The sequence below is a fragment of the Lipophrys pholis genome (assembly GCF_963383615.2).
Source record: "Lipophrys pholis genome assembly, chromosome: 14".
Lineage (NCBI taxonomy): Eukaryota > Metazoa > Chordata > Actinopteri > Blenniiformes > Blenniidae > Lipophrys > Lipophrys pholis.
The window spans coordinates 19647022-19663516 of record NC_137633.1 but is presented as its reverse complement, the minus strand read 5'-3'; the positions used below and the strand labels follow the sequence as shown (position 1 = coordinate 19663516).

General features: G+C 42.5%; 1 protein-coding gene across 2 annotated transcripts; it reads left to right on the top strand.

The window, feature by feature from the left end:
• Positions 1-30: 30 nt before the first annotated feature.
• Positions 31-16142, top strand: LOC308120248 (zinc finger FYVE domain-containing protein 1-like). Of its 2 annotated transcripts, XM_080480747.1 has the most exons (12): positions 31-299; positions 1013-1457; positions 1618-2122; positions 4729-4943; positions 6467-6573; positions 6691-6799; positions 7610-7707; positions 7921-8038; positions 8134-8304; positions 8499-8679; positions 8786-8899; positions 14017-16142. In XM_080480747.1, the coding sequence occupies exons 2-12, from the start codon at positions 1452-1454 to the stop codon at positions 14247-14249; spliced, it is 1857 nt and encodes a 618-aa protein (XP_080336873.1). In that variant the 5' UTR covers positions 31-299; positions 1013-1451; the 3' UTR covers positions 14250-16142. The 2 variants fall into 2 exon arrangements, with proteins under 2 accessions (XP_080336873.1, XP_080336872.1); XM_080480746.1 differs by having other exon boundaries at positions 32-1457.
• Positions 16143-16495: the final 353 nt, after the last annotated feature.

Genomic DNA, 16495 nt, shown 5'->3' with positions numbered 1-16495 from the left:
TGACCCTGTGACTGAAATAATCTGATCAGCTGATCTGACCTGGCAACAAAATAACGCAGCTAGAGAAATCAGTCAGGGAGGGGGCTGAAGAACAAAACAATGACACGGCTCGGAAGGCTCCAGGCACAGTAACACTTTTTAAAGACTTTCTCCGCGGAATCTCTCCCGGTTTGAAGTGAAACCGTCGGCGGATTCCGGAGCTTTTGACGCCGTCTAGGTTCTTGTTTTTGTTGATATGTTCCGGCTCAGTTGACAGGCTGGAGGCTAGCTGCTGGTCTGGACGGATCTGAACTGTTGGTGTAAGCTGCCTCGCTAATTAAAGCTGCTCTTTTGGGGGGGGGGGAAACCAAAAAAAAAAGTTGAAACCATCCGTCGAAACTTGCTTGCTTTAAGCTGAGTTTTTGGCGTTTCGTTTGTTAAATTATCTCCAGAATCCTCCAGTTAGCTGCTAGCTAGCCTGTTGTTAGCGTCAACATTTGCACATTCATTTTTCACAGTTCATTGTCTCGCTTCTCTCCCGCCACGTCTTCATATTTATTCGTCGTTTACCAATTTTAGCGTCGTTATTCGATATATTTTTTGTAATAGCTGAGCTGGATGCTAACTTTAATGCCTGAAAAAGTTAACTGGGGCTGTTAAAAGATATCAAGGAGGCGGCTGTCTCTCCCCCACCCATAATTGCACTAAATGACAATATTTAAGACCACTTAAGGTCGAGTCTGAGTTTGAGAGTGTTGTGTGCCACTACTGAGACTCCCACACACAGTGTATCAGTGTTACCATGCAGTTGTCTTAAGTGATCATTTCATTTATCCAGTGTTGCTATATGTTGTGCATTGTTTGACTGCTGCTGTCCCAACAAGCACTGCTTCATATCCAAGATCACCTTGAAAGAAACGATGAGTGGCCATGGCTCATCTTCAGAAAAGGGAGTCAATACCAGTCTAATATGTCAAGAGAGTTATTCCTGTGGTGGCTCTGAGGAGGCTGCCTTTGAATGTAATGAGTGCAGGAGTCTGCAGTGTGTCCGCTGTGATCTGGAGCTCCACAGCCAGGAGCGCCTCAGGAGCCACGAGAGGGTCCAGATAGGCCCCGGGCACGTCCCCTACTGCGATAACTGTAAAGGAGGCAACGGGGACAGTGGCAAGCGCCACAGGTCTGTGGTCCGCTGCCAGAACTGCAAAGTCAACCTGTGCCAAGACTGTCAGAAACGCACCCACAGTGGAGGCAGCAAGAAGAAACACCAGCTCACGTCTTACCCTCCACCGCCCAAACCTGCAGAGGCCAGCCCGGTCCAGGTACCTGCGCAGGTACCCGTCCAGGTACCCGTCCAGGTACCCATCCAGGTACCTCTCCAACCTGCCGTTGCAGTAGCTGAGGAGATCAATGTGCGGATAGCAAAACTTCTGGATAAAGTGTCCAGTTTCCTCTTGGTGGACGAGAATGAAGACATGCAGGTGAGTTATGGAAATTAGAGTGAGAACATGCACAATAGGCCAATCACAGAACACGAGCTGAACTGCGATGAAGTTGCGTTTCAGTCCTCTGTGCATTCTAAATGACATTTACATTTCATTTTGATTGATTCATCTAACAATAACTTGCATCCTCCTGAAGATTAAAGATGAAGCCTTATTCGTGAAGAGCCTCGGTTGCAGCCCCGACCAGCTCCTGAAGGTGGTGTCCATCTTTGGGAACACCGGCGAGGGGAAGTCCCACACCCTCAACCACACCTTCTTCATGGGCCGGGAGGTGTTCAAGACCTCCCCTGCTCAGGAGTCGTGCACGGTGGGCGTGTGGGCGGCGTTGGACCCTGTCCATAACGTGGTGGTCATCGACACGGAGGGGCTGCTGGGGAACAGTTCCAAACAGGGCCAGAGGACCCGCCTCCTCCTCAAGGTGCTCGCCGTCTCGGACCTCATCATCTACCGCACCCACGCCGACCGTCTCCACGACGACCTCTTCAAGTTCCTGGGCGACGCCTCGGACGCCTATCTGAAGCATTTCACCAAGGAGCTGAAGGCCACGACCGCCCGCTGCGGCCTGGACGTTCCACTCTCCACCTTGGGCCCCGCTGTGGTCATCTTCCATGAGACCGTGCACACCAAGCTGCTGGGTTCAGGTAAAACTCTCCCGCCTGACAGAAGCTTCCAGCACAAACCTTCACATCCTGAGTAAACGAGATGCAAATAACAAATATTAACCAACAGCATTTCCCTCTTTGTCGTCTGTGTAGCCTGGGACTCTGCAAACTTTAGGACCAGAAGAGCCCTGCTCACAATTTTACACCAAGTGAAATTTGTCTGGAGCCACAAAATATGAAAATTCTCTAAAATGAAGAAAAAAAATTACTTTACAAACAAAAATTTAGGTTGCATTAAAAAGTGTCATGAGTATAATTTAAATCTATATTTACATTTTTAGCTCTTGTAGCCATTTTGAGAGGTTTTTCCTTTTTTTCCAGCGATTTTCCTTCAGTTACTTTATGCATGAGCGATTTTAGTGATTTAACTATTTATCACCGCGATGGTTCGAGCAGTTTTAGGCATATTAGCTTTTTCTTTTTCTCACCCTCCCTTTTCTTTTTTCTTTTTTTCCTTTCTTTTCCTTTTCTCCTTTCTCTTTTTCTTTCTTCTATTTTTTACTAACAATTTTAATAATTTACATTATTATTATTATTATTATTATTATTATTATTACTATTATTATTATTAGTAGTAGTAGTATAGTTTTGGCAGTAGCTTTAGCTATTTTATAAAAGTTTAGGGGCAATTCCAGCTATTGTGGCTGTTTTAGCTGTTTACTATATTTATTTAGTTTTTTGCCTTAATTAGACCATTTTTGGAAATCAGTGTGGTATTGAAATAAAAATTAAAAAATGCAAGCAAAATGTTTATTTACAAATATATTCCAAAAGCTTCAGGGAGCCGCTGAAGAGCCACTTGTGTGCCGACCCCTAGTTTAAGAGCAATTCACTTACTAACTTTTTGAGGATCCGAACTTTTATTTTTTTTGTAAAGTACAAAAAGAACAACCATATTTAGCTGCTGCAGCAATATTTGATTTGTATGTGTTCTGCTTTGTATTCCTTAAAGCTGCAGGGGCGTGAACTAGCTCAGTAGCTTGTACTTTTTCATTTCTATACGTGACTTTTTTTAAATTCTACGGCTTTTAGAAGTGAATTCATAAAGTATTTTCCTTCAAGTCATTTTTTTCTCCCGGAGTGTAAACTTCAGAAAATCAAGGAATGTTATAAAATGTTCATTAAAACACACAGCTCCAAATATTTGAACTACTAAATGTAGCATAACCAGGTTTTAATACCGACAAAAAACATGGGGAATTAAATAGATTGGTTTTTTTTTTTCAACAATATTTGTGTTGTTACTTGCAGTTTATATGAACATTCAACAGGTTTTCTTTTAACAGCAGACAAACGTGAAAAACAACGGTATCAAGCATCCAGTCTCTCGTAAACAATGTGGTGATGAAACATGAATACGTGTACTTATACATCTGAACATAAATGCAAATATTTGCTTATATAACAGTTACTGAAAACAAACAAAAGAAAAACAAAATCAGACTATTCAAATATTTGCTGCTTGTCCTTCAGTTTGTAGGCGATTGTTTCCAGTTGAAGGTCTGATAACGTCTGCCCCAGCAGGAGTAACTATTAAATAGATTTTTATTTTTTTTACATAACCTGAACAAACTGACATTTATGGATTAGATTAACTCCAATTTCAAAGTTGTATGTGCTTTGTAGCTGCTGTTAAATACTGTGAAATATCCAAAAAGAATGCCGCCCACTTTGTTCTTCTTGTAAATCTACAGAATCTTCAGGCAAATATTGAAAAGTCACTTGTCAGATCACAGTATTTCTGCGCGGTGCATGTTTTCATAAGTTCTCTCTCGCAGTTCGGTGTTGATGCTACTCTCCGGGCAGCCTCACTGATCTGCTCGGGTTTCACATTTCAGTCTTGGCTTATGTACACTGCTGTAACTCAAACCATGTGATTTGCAGTCAGGAAATTCAAACCTGCAATCACTTTTTTGGGGAAACGTCGACTTTGTGTTTTTTTAATTTGTGACGTCTACGGTAGAATGGACCGTCTGGAAACCCCGGGGCTGTAGGTTAAACACTCACAACAACAGGGTGAAACAGCTCAGAAATTCATGTGGTGACAAAGTATCAGAAGAGTAAAAAAAAACCAAACAAAGCAAACACTCAAGAAAAAACATTTGTCAACAAAAAAAAAAAATAAAAAAAGCATCACAAAGCCAGAGAATCCATCCAACAGCAACACGGTCGTTTGTGCCTCCATAAAAACTAAAACGATTGTGTTGTGGAAATAACAGCTTGAACTCTGGAACTCTGGAAACCACCGAGTGTGTGCACAGTTCACCACTGCATCAGACACCCGGGCAGAACTCAAAAAGTAGAACGAAAGAAGAGACGGAGGAGCTGCTGCTCTCCTGAAATCGTACTAAACTCAAACGTCTCCGTTTTTCATGCTTTGGATGTTCTTGCCATCTATTTGCACTCAGTTGTATGATTTGTTGTTGTAACTAACATACATGGCTGTTTTGAATGTGCAGTGTACATACTGTGTCGTGGGTTTCCTGAAATGAAACACAGTCCGAGTAAATAAGTATGTTTACCTCCTGGTTAGAGCGACCTCCAGGTCCCACTTATTAACTGCTTCATCTCCTCTCACCTCGCAGATAAATCCTCCGAGTCTGTCGATCGTCTGCTGTCGGAGCGCTTCAGGAAGCTTTCCCGCTTCCCCGAGGCCTTCAGCTCCGTCCAGTACTGGGGCACGCAGACGCTCAGCCCCCCCACCGACTTCCGTGGTCTGCAGAAGAAACTGGAGCTGCTCCTGGATAACAACGCCACCCGCTCCCCTCGCACCCCCGTGGTCATCTTCAAAGCCCTGCAGGTAGAACGGCGTGAAGTGGGACTAAAGGGTTTCATGAGTGCAAACTTGGATCTATTTAGGATCGGGGTGTTAAACTCATTAGAGTTTAGTGGCCACGTGCAGCCGAGTTTCATCTCGAGTGTGCCGAACCGGTAGAATACTGTCATAATAACTTTTACATTGAAGCTTTAAAGTTATTCTTAGTTGTGGCGGTTGTTGTGGAATATACAAGATGAATATAATGATATTTTCACTAAACCAGATGCTTTCTGGTGCAAAATACAGTGAAATGTCAAAAAAAGACTTCTATAAGCCTTGCATTTGGAAGCTTTCTTCTATGGCAGAGATATCTAAGGGCCCGTTAACATGATGATTTCAAGTGAACACTCAAAGCTTCTTCGCATTTTGGGCGTCAGTTTACATGACCGCAGTGCTCCGAGCCACTGAAGACACGACTCTTTGAGAACGGCTTCCAAGGTGGAACTTCTTGACAACGCTCTGACTATTGTTGTAACATAATAACAACAATGGCGGCCTCCAGAGTGTCATGCATGACTTCCTGTCCATATTCTCCCGGGACTCGGTAGTTTTGTCGTTGAGTCGCCTGTAATAACAATCCAAGTTGGCCGCGGTGGAGGTTTCGTTACAAAAACAAACAACGGCACCAATTAATGGCCCTACGTGAAAACTACATTGTTTTCAGCATTTCTGCCATTCCCGTGTAAATGGACAATGTTTCCGTGTAAACGTGAACCTTTTCTGAAACGGTGCGTTTTAACTTGAAATGTCCGTGTGTTTTTATTTATTTTATTCATTCACTATTTATTTAGCCAGTCGGGGCTCAAGCTGCCGTTAGCCGTCTGCCCGCACACTGCTAACTCCGCTCCCCGCCCTCCTTCCCCACCTTCAGCCAATCACGTGCCAACTCACTCTAACAAGTAGCACAGAAGAATGTGAACCAACAGAACGTCATTTAACCTGAACATTGTAACATGAAGCAATTCAAACGGCCGTGACAAGTGGTGGAAGGAGTGGTGGGGTGAATCAAATAACCTTCTAATCCCTTGGTTTCCACGGTGACAAATGTGGCGTTGGCGAAGGTATGCGCTCTACCGAGTGCCCATTCTAGTTGTTTCAGTGACTCACTGTCACAGCGTCGATTGTACGGATGAAGTGACGTGGTTCTCTACATCCATATCATTTTACTACTTTCACGTTTGTGCTCAACTTGAAGCTTCAGCTGTTCATCCCCCCCCCCCCCGATAAGTCACGTCATTTTAAGTTCGAAACCCTCATTTAAAATCTAAATGTATAACAATGCAAATTGCATCCAAACGAATAGCTCAACCTGTTTGCATGAGTCGACGATTTCACTTTCCTTTTCTGGCTCAAGGTCATAATGTGGTTAGTTAAAATAAAAAAACCCTACCTCAATCATTAAACTCCTTTTATGTTAATATGTCTGTAAGGACTAATTTGTCTAACCACAGTTTTAATTGTCGGCGTCTCCTCACACTATCTGCCGACTGTTGATTTCCCTGCAGGCACTGAGTGAGCGCTTCAACGGGGAAATCACAGGTGAGCTGGTGGCTCACAGCTGCTTCTTTCCAGATGAGTACTTCACCTGCTCCAGTCTGTGCCTCAGCTGTAGGTCAGTACTTCCCTTCTTCTTCTTCTTTTTTTTTTTTTTTTTTTTTGGTGTCCAATCTTATTACTCCCACAGTCAATTACTGTTATTTCACATTCTGACTCATGGCACTGACTTCAGATCCGGCTGCAAGAACAGCATGAACCACTTAGGAGAGGGAGCGTGCCACGAGGCCAAGCACCGCTGTCGTTACTCTGCTCAGTATGATAACCGCATTTACACCTGTAAGGTAAGCACGGCGTCGGCTTTTACCTCGGAATTCTCTCTTTGCACAGCGACGGTGTAATTATCGCATTGAATGCGTTTGATTGATCTGATGGGACTCCTGCAGAAACTTACTGTCAATTCACACTGAAATACAGTGGAAGAAAACTCTCACTCCAGTGTATAAAATAGTTATTTATACACAATATATATATACAATGGGATATTTCTGACATAACATATTCAAATATATATACACAACATGATATATTTACAATATAACCTACTCAAACATACACACAACACAGTGACTTCTAACACATTTAAACACAGACATATTTACAATACATGTAAATATTTCTTTGTTGTGTATATATGTTTAAATGTATACACAGAACAAAGACATATTTAGACAGGTGTTTTACCATATATATATATATAAATGTATGTATATACACAACAATAAGACACTTTCAATGTATTTCCACAACACTTGTACATATACAAAACAGCAAAGACATATTTATAACATCTTTCTAGATATATTCACACAATAAACTGACATTTGTAACGTTTTTTTACATTTATACACAACAAAGACATTTTTACATATGCATTTACATATAATTAAACATATACACAACAACCTGACCTTTACAACATACCATACTTATGTATATGCATCGTACATTTTGACATATACACACTTCACATGTACACATACCACCACCAGGAATGTATCCAACAAAGAGTTTCATTTGCCGTGAATACATCAATCATTGCTGTTTCATTCCGTGACGACGTGAAGTTGAACATGTGCAATGTGTCACCACAGGCTTGCTATGAAGGAGGAAAGGAAGTGGTAGTGGTCCCGAAGACCTCGGCCTCCTCAGACTCTCCCTGGCTGGGTCTCGCCAAATACGCCTGGTCTGGGTGAGTCGCTTAGTGGAGGACTGACCTGCACGTCTCTCGTAACTAGACTTGGGTTAGACTTATGTTACCTTTACGTGGCCTAATTTTAGCGCCGATGTCCCAGACACTGACATGAAACCCAGTTTTTCCATCCACTCTAACGTGTGTGTGTGTGTCACAGCCAATAAAACATCAGAGGTGTGATACCTGCTTTACGTTAAATGGATGTTTCAGGTATGTTATCGAATGTCCCAACTGTGGAGTGATCTATCGTAGCCGTCAGTACTGGTATGGGAACCAGGACCCTGTGGACACAGTTGTACGCACAGAGATCCAGCACGTTTGGCCAGGGGTGAGTGGAATTCATGTCCGTGGCAGCTGATAGACGTCTAAGGCCGAGAATTGATGTTGACGATAACAATTTTGTCACCTCTGCGTTTTCTCTAGTCCGATGGCTTTCTTAAGGACAACAGCAATGCTGCACAGCGGCTGCTGGATGGAGTCAACCTAGTGGCCCAGTCTGTGTCGGAGCTCAGTGTCAAACCTGCCAAGGCTGTCACCTCTTGGCTGACAGATCAGATCGCTCCGGCCTACTGGAAACCCAACTCCCTCATCTTGGTGAGTGACACACACAGCCCCACCCTCTGCCGGCCAAGTCAACACTTTCAAATCCACAGGGATGTTTACTGTCCGTCTCGCATGTTACACAACCGCCCTGTGTGTGCACTTGTACGCACTCGCCCTGCCTCCTCTCCCGCCCCGCTCTCGGTCAATAACAACATGTGCTGTTATTGTTTTTCCTCCCGCTCAAGGTATGCCATAAGTGTCACGCAGTCTTCCAGGATAACGACACCAAGCATCACTGCCGTGCCTGCGGGGAGGGTTTCTGTGACGGCTGCTCCTCCAAAGCTGCGCCCGTCCCCGAGAGAGGCTGGGGTCTCGCCCCCGTCAGAGTCTGTGACGTCTGTTATGAGCAGCGAGCTTCGTATGCAGGTGCTCCCTCTCCCTCAGCCTTTCTTGTTTTCCTGTTATGTTGCCACAACAGTGCAACTACATTAAATTACAGGTAATTTAGCAAAGATGTGTTTTCCTTGGGCAGAAATACTCGAGGCGGAGCTGGAGGAGGAGGAAGGAGGGACTCTGGCGAGGAAGGTTGGAGAAGCAGTCACTAACACATTTGGAGTGGTGGTCACTGCTATTGACATACCACTTGGTGAGTGCTCCTAAAAAGGATTGTTATGTAACACCAATAACTGACCTCAGAAATGTGTCTGTGTGTGGCTACAACGCCCTCTGGTGGCGGAGACACATTGTTAGAAGTAGGGAGGGTCTCGTTTGCAGTTGGTACCCTCAAAGATGTAAACCATATGGTGTCTAGCCCTCATGGCCTAGTTATAAAAGTTCATATGTCTCTCTTAACTTACTGAAATTCAAGCAGAAGCCACAGATGTTGTGTGCTGAGCGATCAAATCATTTGGCTGTAACCTCCAGCTTCTCACACACAATGGCCGCAGAAACTAAGAGTACTGGGATCACAGTATCAACACCTTCATGTAGGGTTTTCCTTTACTTTGCTTGAATTCTATATAAGGGGCTCCTCTTGTCTGAAAACTCCCACTTTCCCAGTTTTAACATGTTCAGATGCATTTTTTTTTTCTCTGGTAAAATGGCAACTATCAAGAGATGAAAATACTTAACTACTGTACCATTGGTTACATTATACACAATTACAGGTTAATGTATTGTTCTTGAAAATACTCTAATAAGAACTACTCCAAGCATTTTAACCATGACATTTCAGTTTAATAAGAATATTTTAAAATAATGTCTTAGACCCCATTCACATGACAACGTTTCAAGTGAAAACTCATCGTTTTCGCCTTTCCTTTTCTGAAAAGTTTTGCGTTTACACAGCAGCGTTATGAAAACTATGTGCATTAACGCTTTCATTTCCATGCTGGTCCACAAGTGGGTGCTGTTTGTTTTTGTAATGAAACCACACACGTGCATAGAGAACAATACACTTATAAGCATTAACAATGGGAGTACACGGACATTCGTATGGATAGACGCCCAAGTTGTATTGTTATTACGGTGTCTGTCAGCTATAAAACTACACAAGTCCCAGGAGAATATGGACTGGGAGTCATGACACTCCGGAGGAGACATTGTCGTTATTGTCCAGCCACTCGCACATGTGCAGAAGAACTATTGACTACGTAGTGTTTGAAGAAAGTTTCACCTTGGAAGCCATTTTCAGTGGCTCCAAGCACCATTACCATTTCAATGAGCATGCAATGCGCTACAAAAGTGTTGCGTTTTCATGTGAAACGCTATTGTGTGAACAGGGCCTCAGATTGTTGGTGTTTTAAGACTTTGAAATGGATATTCAAAAGTAGGGATTCGGATTTTTCCGAATTGAGTATCGGCCGATACCGATACTTTCCCGATCTGATGCTTACATTGCTATTGCAAAGATACTCAATAGTCTATTTTTGGAGCAACTAAGATGTCTGAAGCTAAAAGCACTATTGGCAGAAGCTTTGTTTAGCTAGAAATTATTGTAAAACTCACTTATTGAATCAAAATTCTTCTCAGAATGACATAAGAACTTAAACTTTATTCAGTCATAACAAAAAACCCAATTACACTCTGCAGTCTTGTATCTCTTATTTATGTTAACTTAAACAACTTCACCAAGATTTTGTGGCAAATACATTTTTTTTTTTTTTAAATGACACCCAGTGAATCAGTTTGACTAACATATAAACTATAAAAAAAAAAACTACAACATGAACAGTATTCAGTAAAGCCAATCAGAAGAACCCAATTCCACTTCAAAGTGTCTTTGGCTGGTTGGGTTGAAAATAAGTCCTAAAAAAGTGCAAATACAATAATAAAAATAAATAGATCTTAAACATAAATGCTCTTAGGCTACTATGTAACTTCTTTGTGTATTCAATTTCAGTTTAACTTAAAGCAGTATGAGAGGTTTGACCTGAATTGTCACAAAACATTTACATTTCACTGTGAATTATAAACACTTAATTCCACTTCAAAGTGGTAAAACCTGTTTGTCAAAAGTAGTCTGAACATAGTTCTCTCAAAAACTTATTCAGAATACGATCTTTTTTCTCCCTGGCCTTCTCCCAAAAAACCGTCCACACCTCACTATGAACACGGCTCGACATGAGGCTTCGGGGCATGTAGTACACATGCCAGGCCTTTTAGGGGCGCTGTGACTCACCAAACACAACAAAAACGCAGGTGAAGACAGACCACATAGAAATTTAGAAGTAGACTCCTGCACAAAAAGACATAAACCACTATATACAACTCTAGTTTTATAGGTCTATGGCCCCGCTCCGCCTGCTTCTAGCTTCTGCAGCTCGACCGGAGCTTGTAGTCCGTGATTGTTGAGGTTATTAGGTGACGTTGCGGACCGTGCTGGGGGGAGGAGGGGGGGCGATTACGTCATCTTTTTTTCCACGGATGATCGTCTTTGCAGGGGTTTGAGAATTTACCCACTCTGGGACCCGTGTTGAAAAAAAACCCCGTCTTCGGCCTCCTAAAACACCGCCTCATGTGGATGATAGGCCAACAGCAGCTTGTTTAGGTTAACCGGTTTCCTGGTGTGGACGGCCCCTGAGCGTACTCCGCCGCATGTTTACTTTTTAGATGTCTTATCAAATTAGTTGTGTTAAACAAAGCTCTGGTGCTCCCACCTCTTAGGAATGTGGACGAAGCAAATAGTACAACTGGCCGTTGGACTAGTTTCGTTGTCAACCTTAAAATAGGTCCAGACTGCTGACATTTTATCCACTCAATGGCTTCAGGCTGCTAACGGCAGCTTACAGCAGGTCGCAAACGGGGCTTGCTTTGCGGCAGCTGATGTGAAAAAGTTGTTTTTTGGTTGTTTTTTTAGAAGTGGCGGAGTGATCGGCTGGATTTGTCGATTCCCGATCACTCACAAATCACCAATATCGGCCCCGATCCGGTATCTACCGATCTGATCGGGACATCCCTATTCAAAAGTAGAAAAGTGGATTGTACAGCGAGTTGTACCAAAGTAGCCCAAACATTAGAATTCAAAATTTTTATAGTTATACCAATATGGGTAATTCATTTGTTCCACTAAAATATGAATTATATTTATATTGTTCTACAGCGTCCTCTATTTTATTGTAATACCACTTTGTACCACAAGAGGTTGTAGTGAGTCATTCCAGCTCAAACACATCCACAGTATAAGGCATTAAAAGTCAGCATTCAACGTTCAATCTTTTTTTTTTTTATTTTTTTTTTTTATGAGGGACAGTGCAATATACATAGATAAAATCGGATGTTTTTGCAAATAGAGTATGTAGCTCGACACTAATTTGCAACTCTCGTCCCTGGAAGGGCTTTTCAGAGGGTGAAAGAGGAAACAACAGTACATACCACAGCAAGATACATCAGACAAGCAGAAATACACAGAGTACACACAGTAAATATCTGATTCACAATTACCTGTTATCATAAAACACATTCCCTCCCTCACTCCTTCATTACTTACATTCTTAATCAGAATGTAAAAACCTCTCGTTTAATCCAACCTAAGATGATAATTTCAGTCCGTATATATATATTTCCAATACAGAGCGCCGTCAGGTTGTCTATATTTACTGGTGAAGGGCATTGATAAATGTGGTTTTGATAACCTGATATCCTGCTGAAAACACCTCCATATTTATGACCAGCCCAAAAATATCACACAGCAGCATCTGCTCCAATCACAACATAATTAGCCCACTAACGTCCCAATTCTGTGTCCGTGTTTCCAATGTAACCCGAACCGAGGTCTTCATTTAACTTCACATCCACGTGGAAAGTAAGCGAGCTGAACGCGAGCACATTTAGGCTCTGTACTGTACTCGTACAGTATCCAAAAGCTCTCCAGCCTGGATCTACTCGTCCTACAAGGAAGAAACTTCCAAAAGATAATGTGTATTTCTAGCCATAAAATGTTGAGGTCTTCACTTCTATTAGACAACTTGCATTTCACTTTATATCTGACGTGTTTGGAGCTGCAACATTTAGTTGATATCAGAGTGTCAAACAGGGCCGGGCTGCTTGCTCGACATGCTTTCAGTCTCTTTGCAAAACAAATTTCAAAGTAGTCCCTTACTGCGGTGTCATGTTGACAATGCGAGTGTTTCATCTACACTGTCAGCCATAACATTATGACCACCTGCCTGATGGTATAAAGGCACTACGGATCGGACCCTCTCTCTCCCTGCTTCACCACTTTCCCTCGTTGGACCACTGCTGGGTAGATAGTGACCACGACGAACCTGGAACACTCCAACAAGAGCTGCAGTTTCGGAGCTGCTCTGATCTCGTCGAGTTTTCCTATTCTACTGATTCTAACACGTCAACTTTGAGGACAAAATGTTCCCTTGCTGCCTGTTACCTCCCACCCACTAACACCCGTCATGATAAGGAGATGATTAGCACTATACTGCAGATCAGAAAGACATGATTACTGATATTAGGCTTCACCCTTTCATGTGCGACAATATTTGATTACTCACACATTTCCTTATGTTTCTTTCAAACTCACACGGATGATTCAAGAATGTGTGAGAGTTCTAATCTAGAAAATGTTTCATTTCAGAATTGTGTGAGAGCTTTAGGATGTCTGAAGTTTCTGAATTTGGTATGAGACTTCCAGAACGTGTGAGAGTTCCAGAATGTGTCAAGAATTCTACAATTCTTGAAGATGTCCTCAAATATGCTCAACAATGTCCTGATATGGAAACGTTCAATTTCCTGGATTTTAAAAGCAGATGAACGTCACAACTTTCTGTAATGTCGTTTATAAAGCCATGGACAGTCACCTGTGACTCAAATACATACAAAGAACAAGAACAGGAGAAGTGCAGCAGTCTTGGGAAGTCCTCACAGAGCTCCCCCCCCCTTCCTCCACACTGACATCACTTATCTCCATCCACCACACTCATTCCATATTTCTGACCGTTCACACAATAGTGATCAGTCACCTCAAGGAGAAAAAAGTGACGTGTCTAGAACAAGCTGCTCTGGGAGAGAGAACGAAACTCTGTGTTCTAGCGGGGAACGTTTCGTCCTTTACTTGCTAACATGACACAGGCATTTTTTTTATTATTTTTTTTTCCCTTTTCTTTTTGGTTGTACCAGAAATAGAAATGGACAGCTGCACTTCTGATCTTTAATTATTCACTCCACCTGTCAGTGGACATCATGTTCTAGCGGATGGGTGCGGACAGTATGGATTGTGTGTATTGATCCCGCGTCCGTCTTCCCCTCCAGGTCTGGTGAAAGACGCGGCTCGTCCCGCCTACTGGGTGCCTGACCAGGACATCCTGTCCTGCCACAACTGCCAGCGCGAGTTCACTGCCAAGCTGTCCAAGCACCACTGCCGCGCCTGTGGCCAGGGGGTGTGCGACGAATGTTCCCCCGAGCGCCGCCCGGTCCCGTCGCGCGGCTGGGACCACCCCGTGCGCGTTTGCGCCGGCTGCAACCAGAAGCCCGGAGAACTTTAACGGGGTGGGATTTCCTCCCTCAGAGCACCAGAGAGAACCACTGGCTCGCCCCGGCTGGCGGCCTCGCCGCCACCGCCACAGCCTACCTCCGCCACTCTGATGGTTCTGTCTTGTGCCTGTGAGAGGAAATGATTAGAAAGTCCGTAGGACGTTGCGCAGATGTGGGATTTTAGAGTTCATGTGGCCTTTGTGGAGCAGCCAGAACACGTTGAGTTACTTGACTGAGTGTGAAAACCTGCGTTTCCACTCTTATTTATTCACAGCGAGTGAATATCCTGATTCTTACGAACGCAAGAATCCCCCGATTTTGCGTTTCAATGAGGCTGTTGAGCTATTTTTCTACAATCAAAAAATATATAAAAAAAGAAAAAGAAAAGATGTATCATTCAAAGAATATTAGATAGTCGAATGCTGGTGGGTTGGCGTGATTCATTTCCAGCACCTCTTATTATTGAGTTTCTCAGATGTTGTACGTGTAATGGCAGAAAGATATTTTCTATCTGTGCAGGTATTACTGCAGGTTCCATTGCATGCATGTATTGCAGCGTTTTAGTTTTTTGCACTAAGCCTTTTTTTCAGCTGTTATAGGCTGTTGCTTACCATGGCCAAAAGCCGGATATCCGAGGCGGTGACGTTTTGAAATCCACTACAGTCGATGGTGGATATCTGGTGTGCCAAAAGAAAAAAGAAAAAAAAAAAGAATCATTCAGGTCACTGTGTCTGTGCTGGTGTTTATATTTTATCTTGTACTTTGTGGTTGTATGAAGACATAGAACTATGTTAGAGAAGTGTACATCTGAAATGTTTGAAGATTATTTATGTATAAAATAAGAAAAAAAAATTAGCATTCTTGGCTTGCATGAGTCTGAGAAATCCATGGCCTTTTACTTGTTCAGAGGACTTCCTCTGAGTGAACCTCACTTTTTCTTTTATCAAGCGGCATTTTAGTGTACTCATGTATGTATTTCATGTTTCTTTATTTTTAATGGTCAGCTCAGTATTTACATGTACTACCTTGCTTTTTTTTTTTTTTTGTGTGTGTCCACATAATTGTTACATCTCACATTCTGTATTTACAACCTGACGGGAAGAAGAAGCTCTCAACACCGCCGTTGTACATTTTCTTTTTGTTCCACATAACTGTATTGATATTTATATACTTTGTAGTGACACTATACAAACCACCTTATTCTCTCTTTTTTGTTTTGCGGGTTCGGCGTCGAGCAGAAATATTAACATTCAAATATGTCAACAAGAACATGTCGAGCTACATTTTTGTGACTAAGAGCTTTAACTCGTCTTGCATCATTACTGGTTTTGAGTCAGCGAGTAACCGGTCCATTTAATTTGGATGCAATACAAAGCACAAGGCGATGCCTTTTAGACTTCTGCTCGTATTTTATTGCTTAAAAACAAGGGGGGGGGGGAAAGGTTCATTTGTCGATTGTAGCTTCTTAGATAAAGGGTGATCCTCCCTTTGCTCCTAACGTGGAACTTTTTCAGTTCTGAAGAGAAGATGTCGTATCTGAAAAATAGATTTATCTGTCTGAATGTTTCATCACACACACACACACACACCTACCCTCTGAGATGCTCATGTTGCACAGGATAGATTAGGATACATGTCCCATGACATGTACTCGGAGTTCATTCCCATTCATATTTGTACTGCCTGTTTCTTCAAATATCCAGTGTGGTTGTTTGATGTACACATTTCATTTTATTTTTTTTTTCTTCATTTGGTTTGGGTGCTACTATCAACACTCCTCATCTACAGACTTTAAATTGAGCAGCAATGACTGATATGCTTTGAACTGAATATTGAAGAAATGATGTGTGAACACTTGCTAAACTGGTGGAAGATTTGCATAAGATTAAAGTTGTCAGCTCCCTTCTGTCAAAACATAATCTGGAACTGCCTCCATGTCTTCGGTGTGTTTTTCTGCGTGTGTGTTGGTGTGTATTAACCCTCCCTGTGTCAAACCACTTACTGTACTGTATGTGGGAGGAATAGATCGTGTGCACGCCTGTGTGTTATGAGCCTCGCTTCCATTTCTCTCCTGCACTGCAAGCTTCAGACAAAGTGAGGGGGGGAATTATTTGCTTGGTGCTTATTGATGATGATAAATGATTTATAATTATTTTAATAAATAATTAAACACAAGCTTCCATGTTGATATTCTGTGCCATTCACACTTGCATGTGCTCAGTTCACCAGAAGGGGGGAAACTGCACTTGATAGCTGT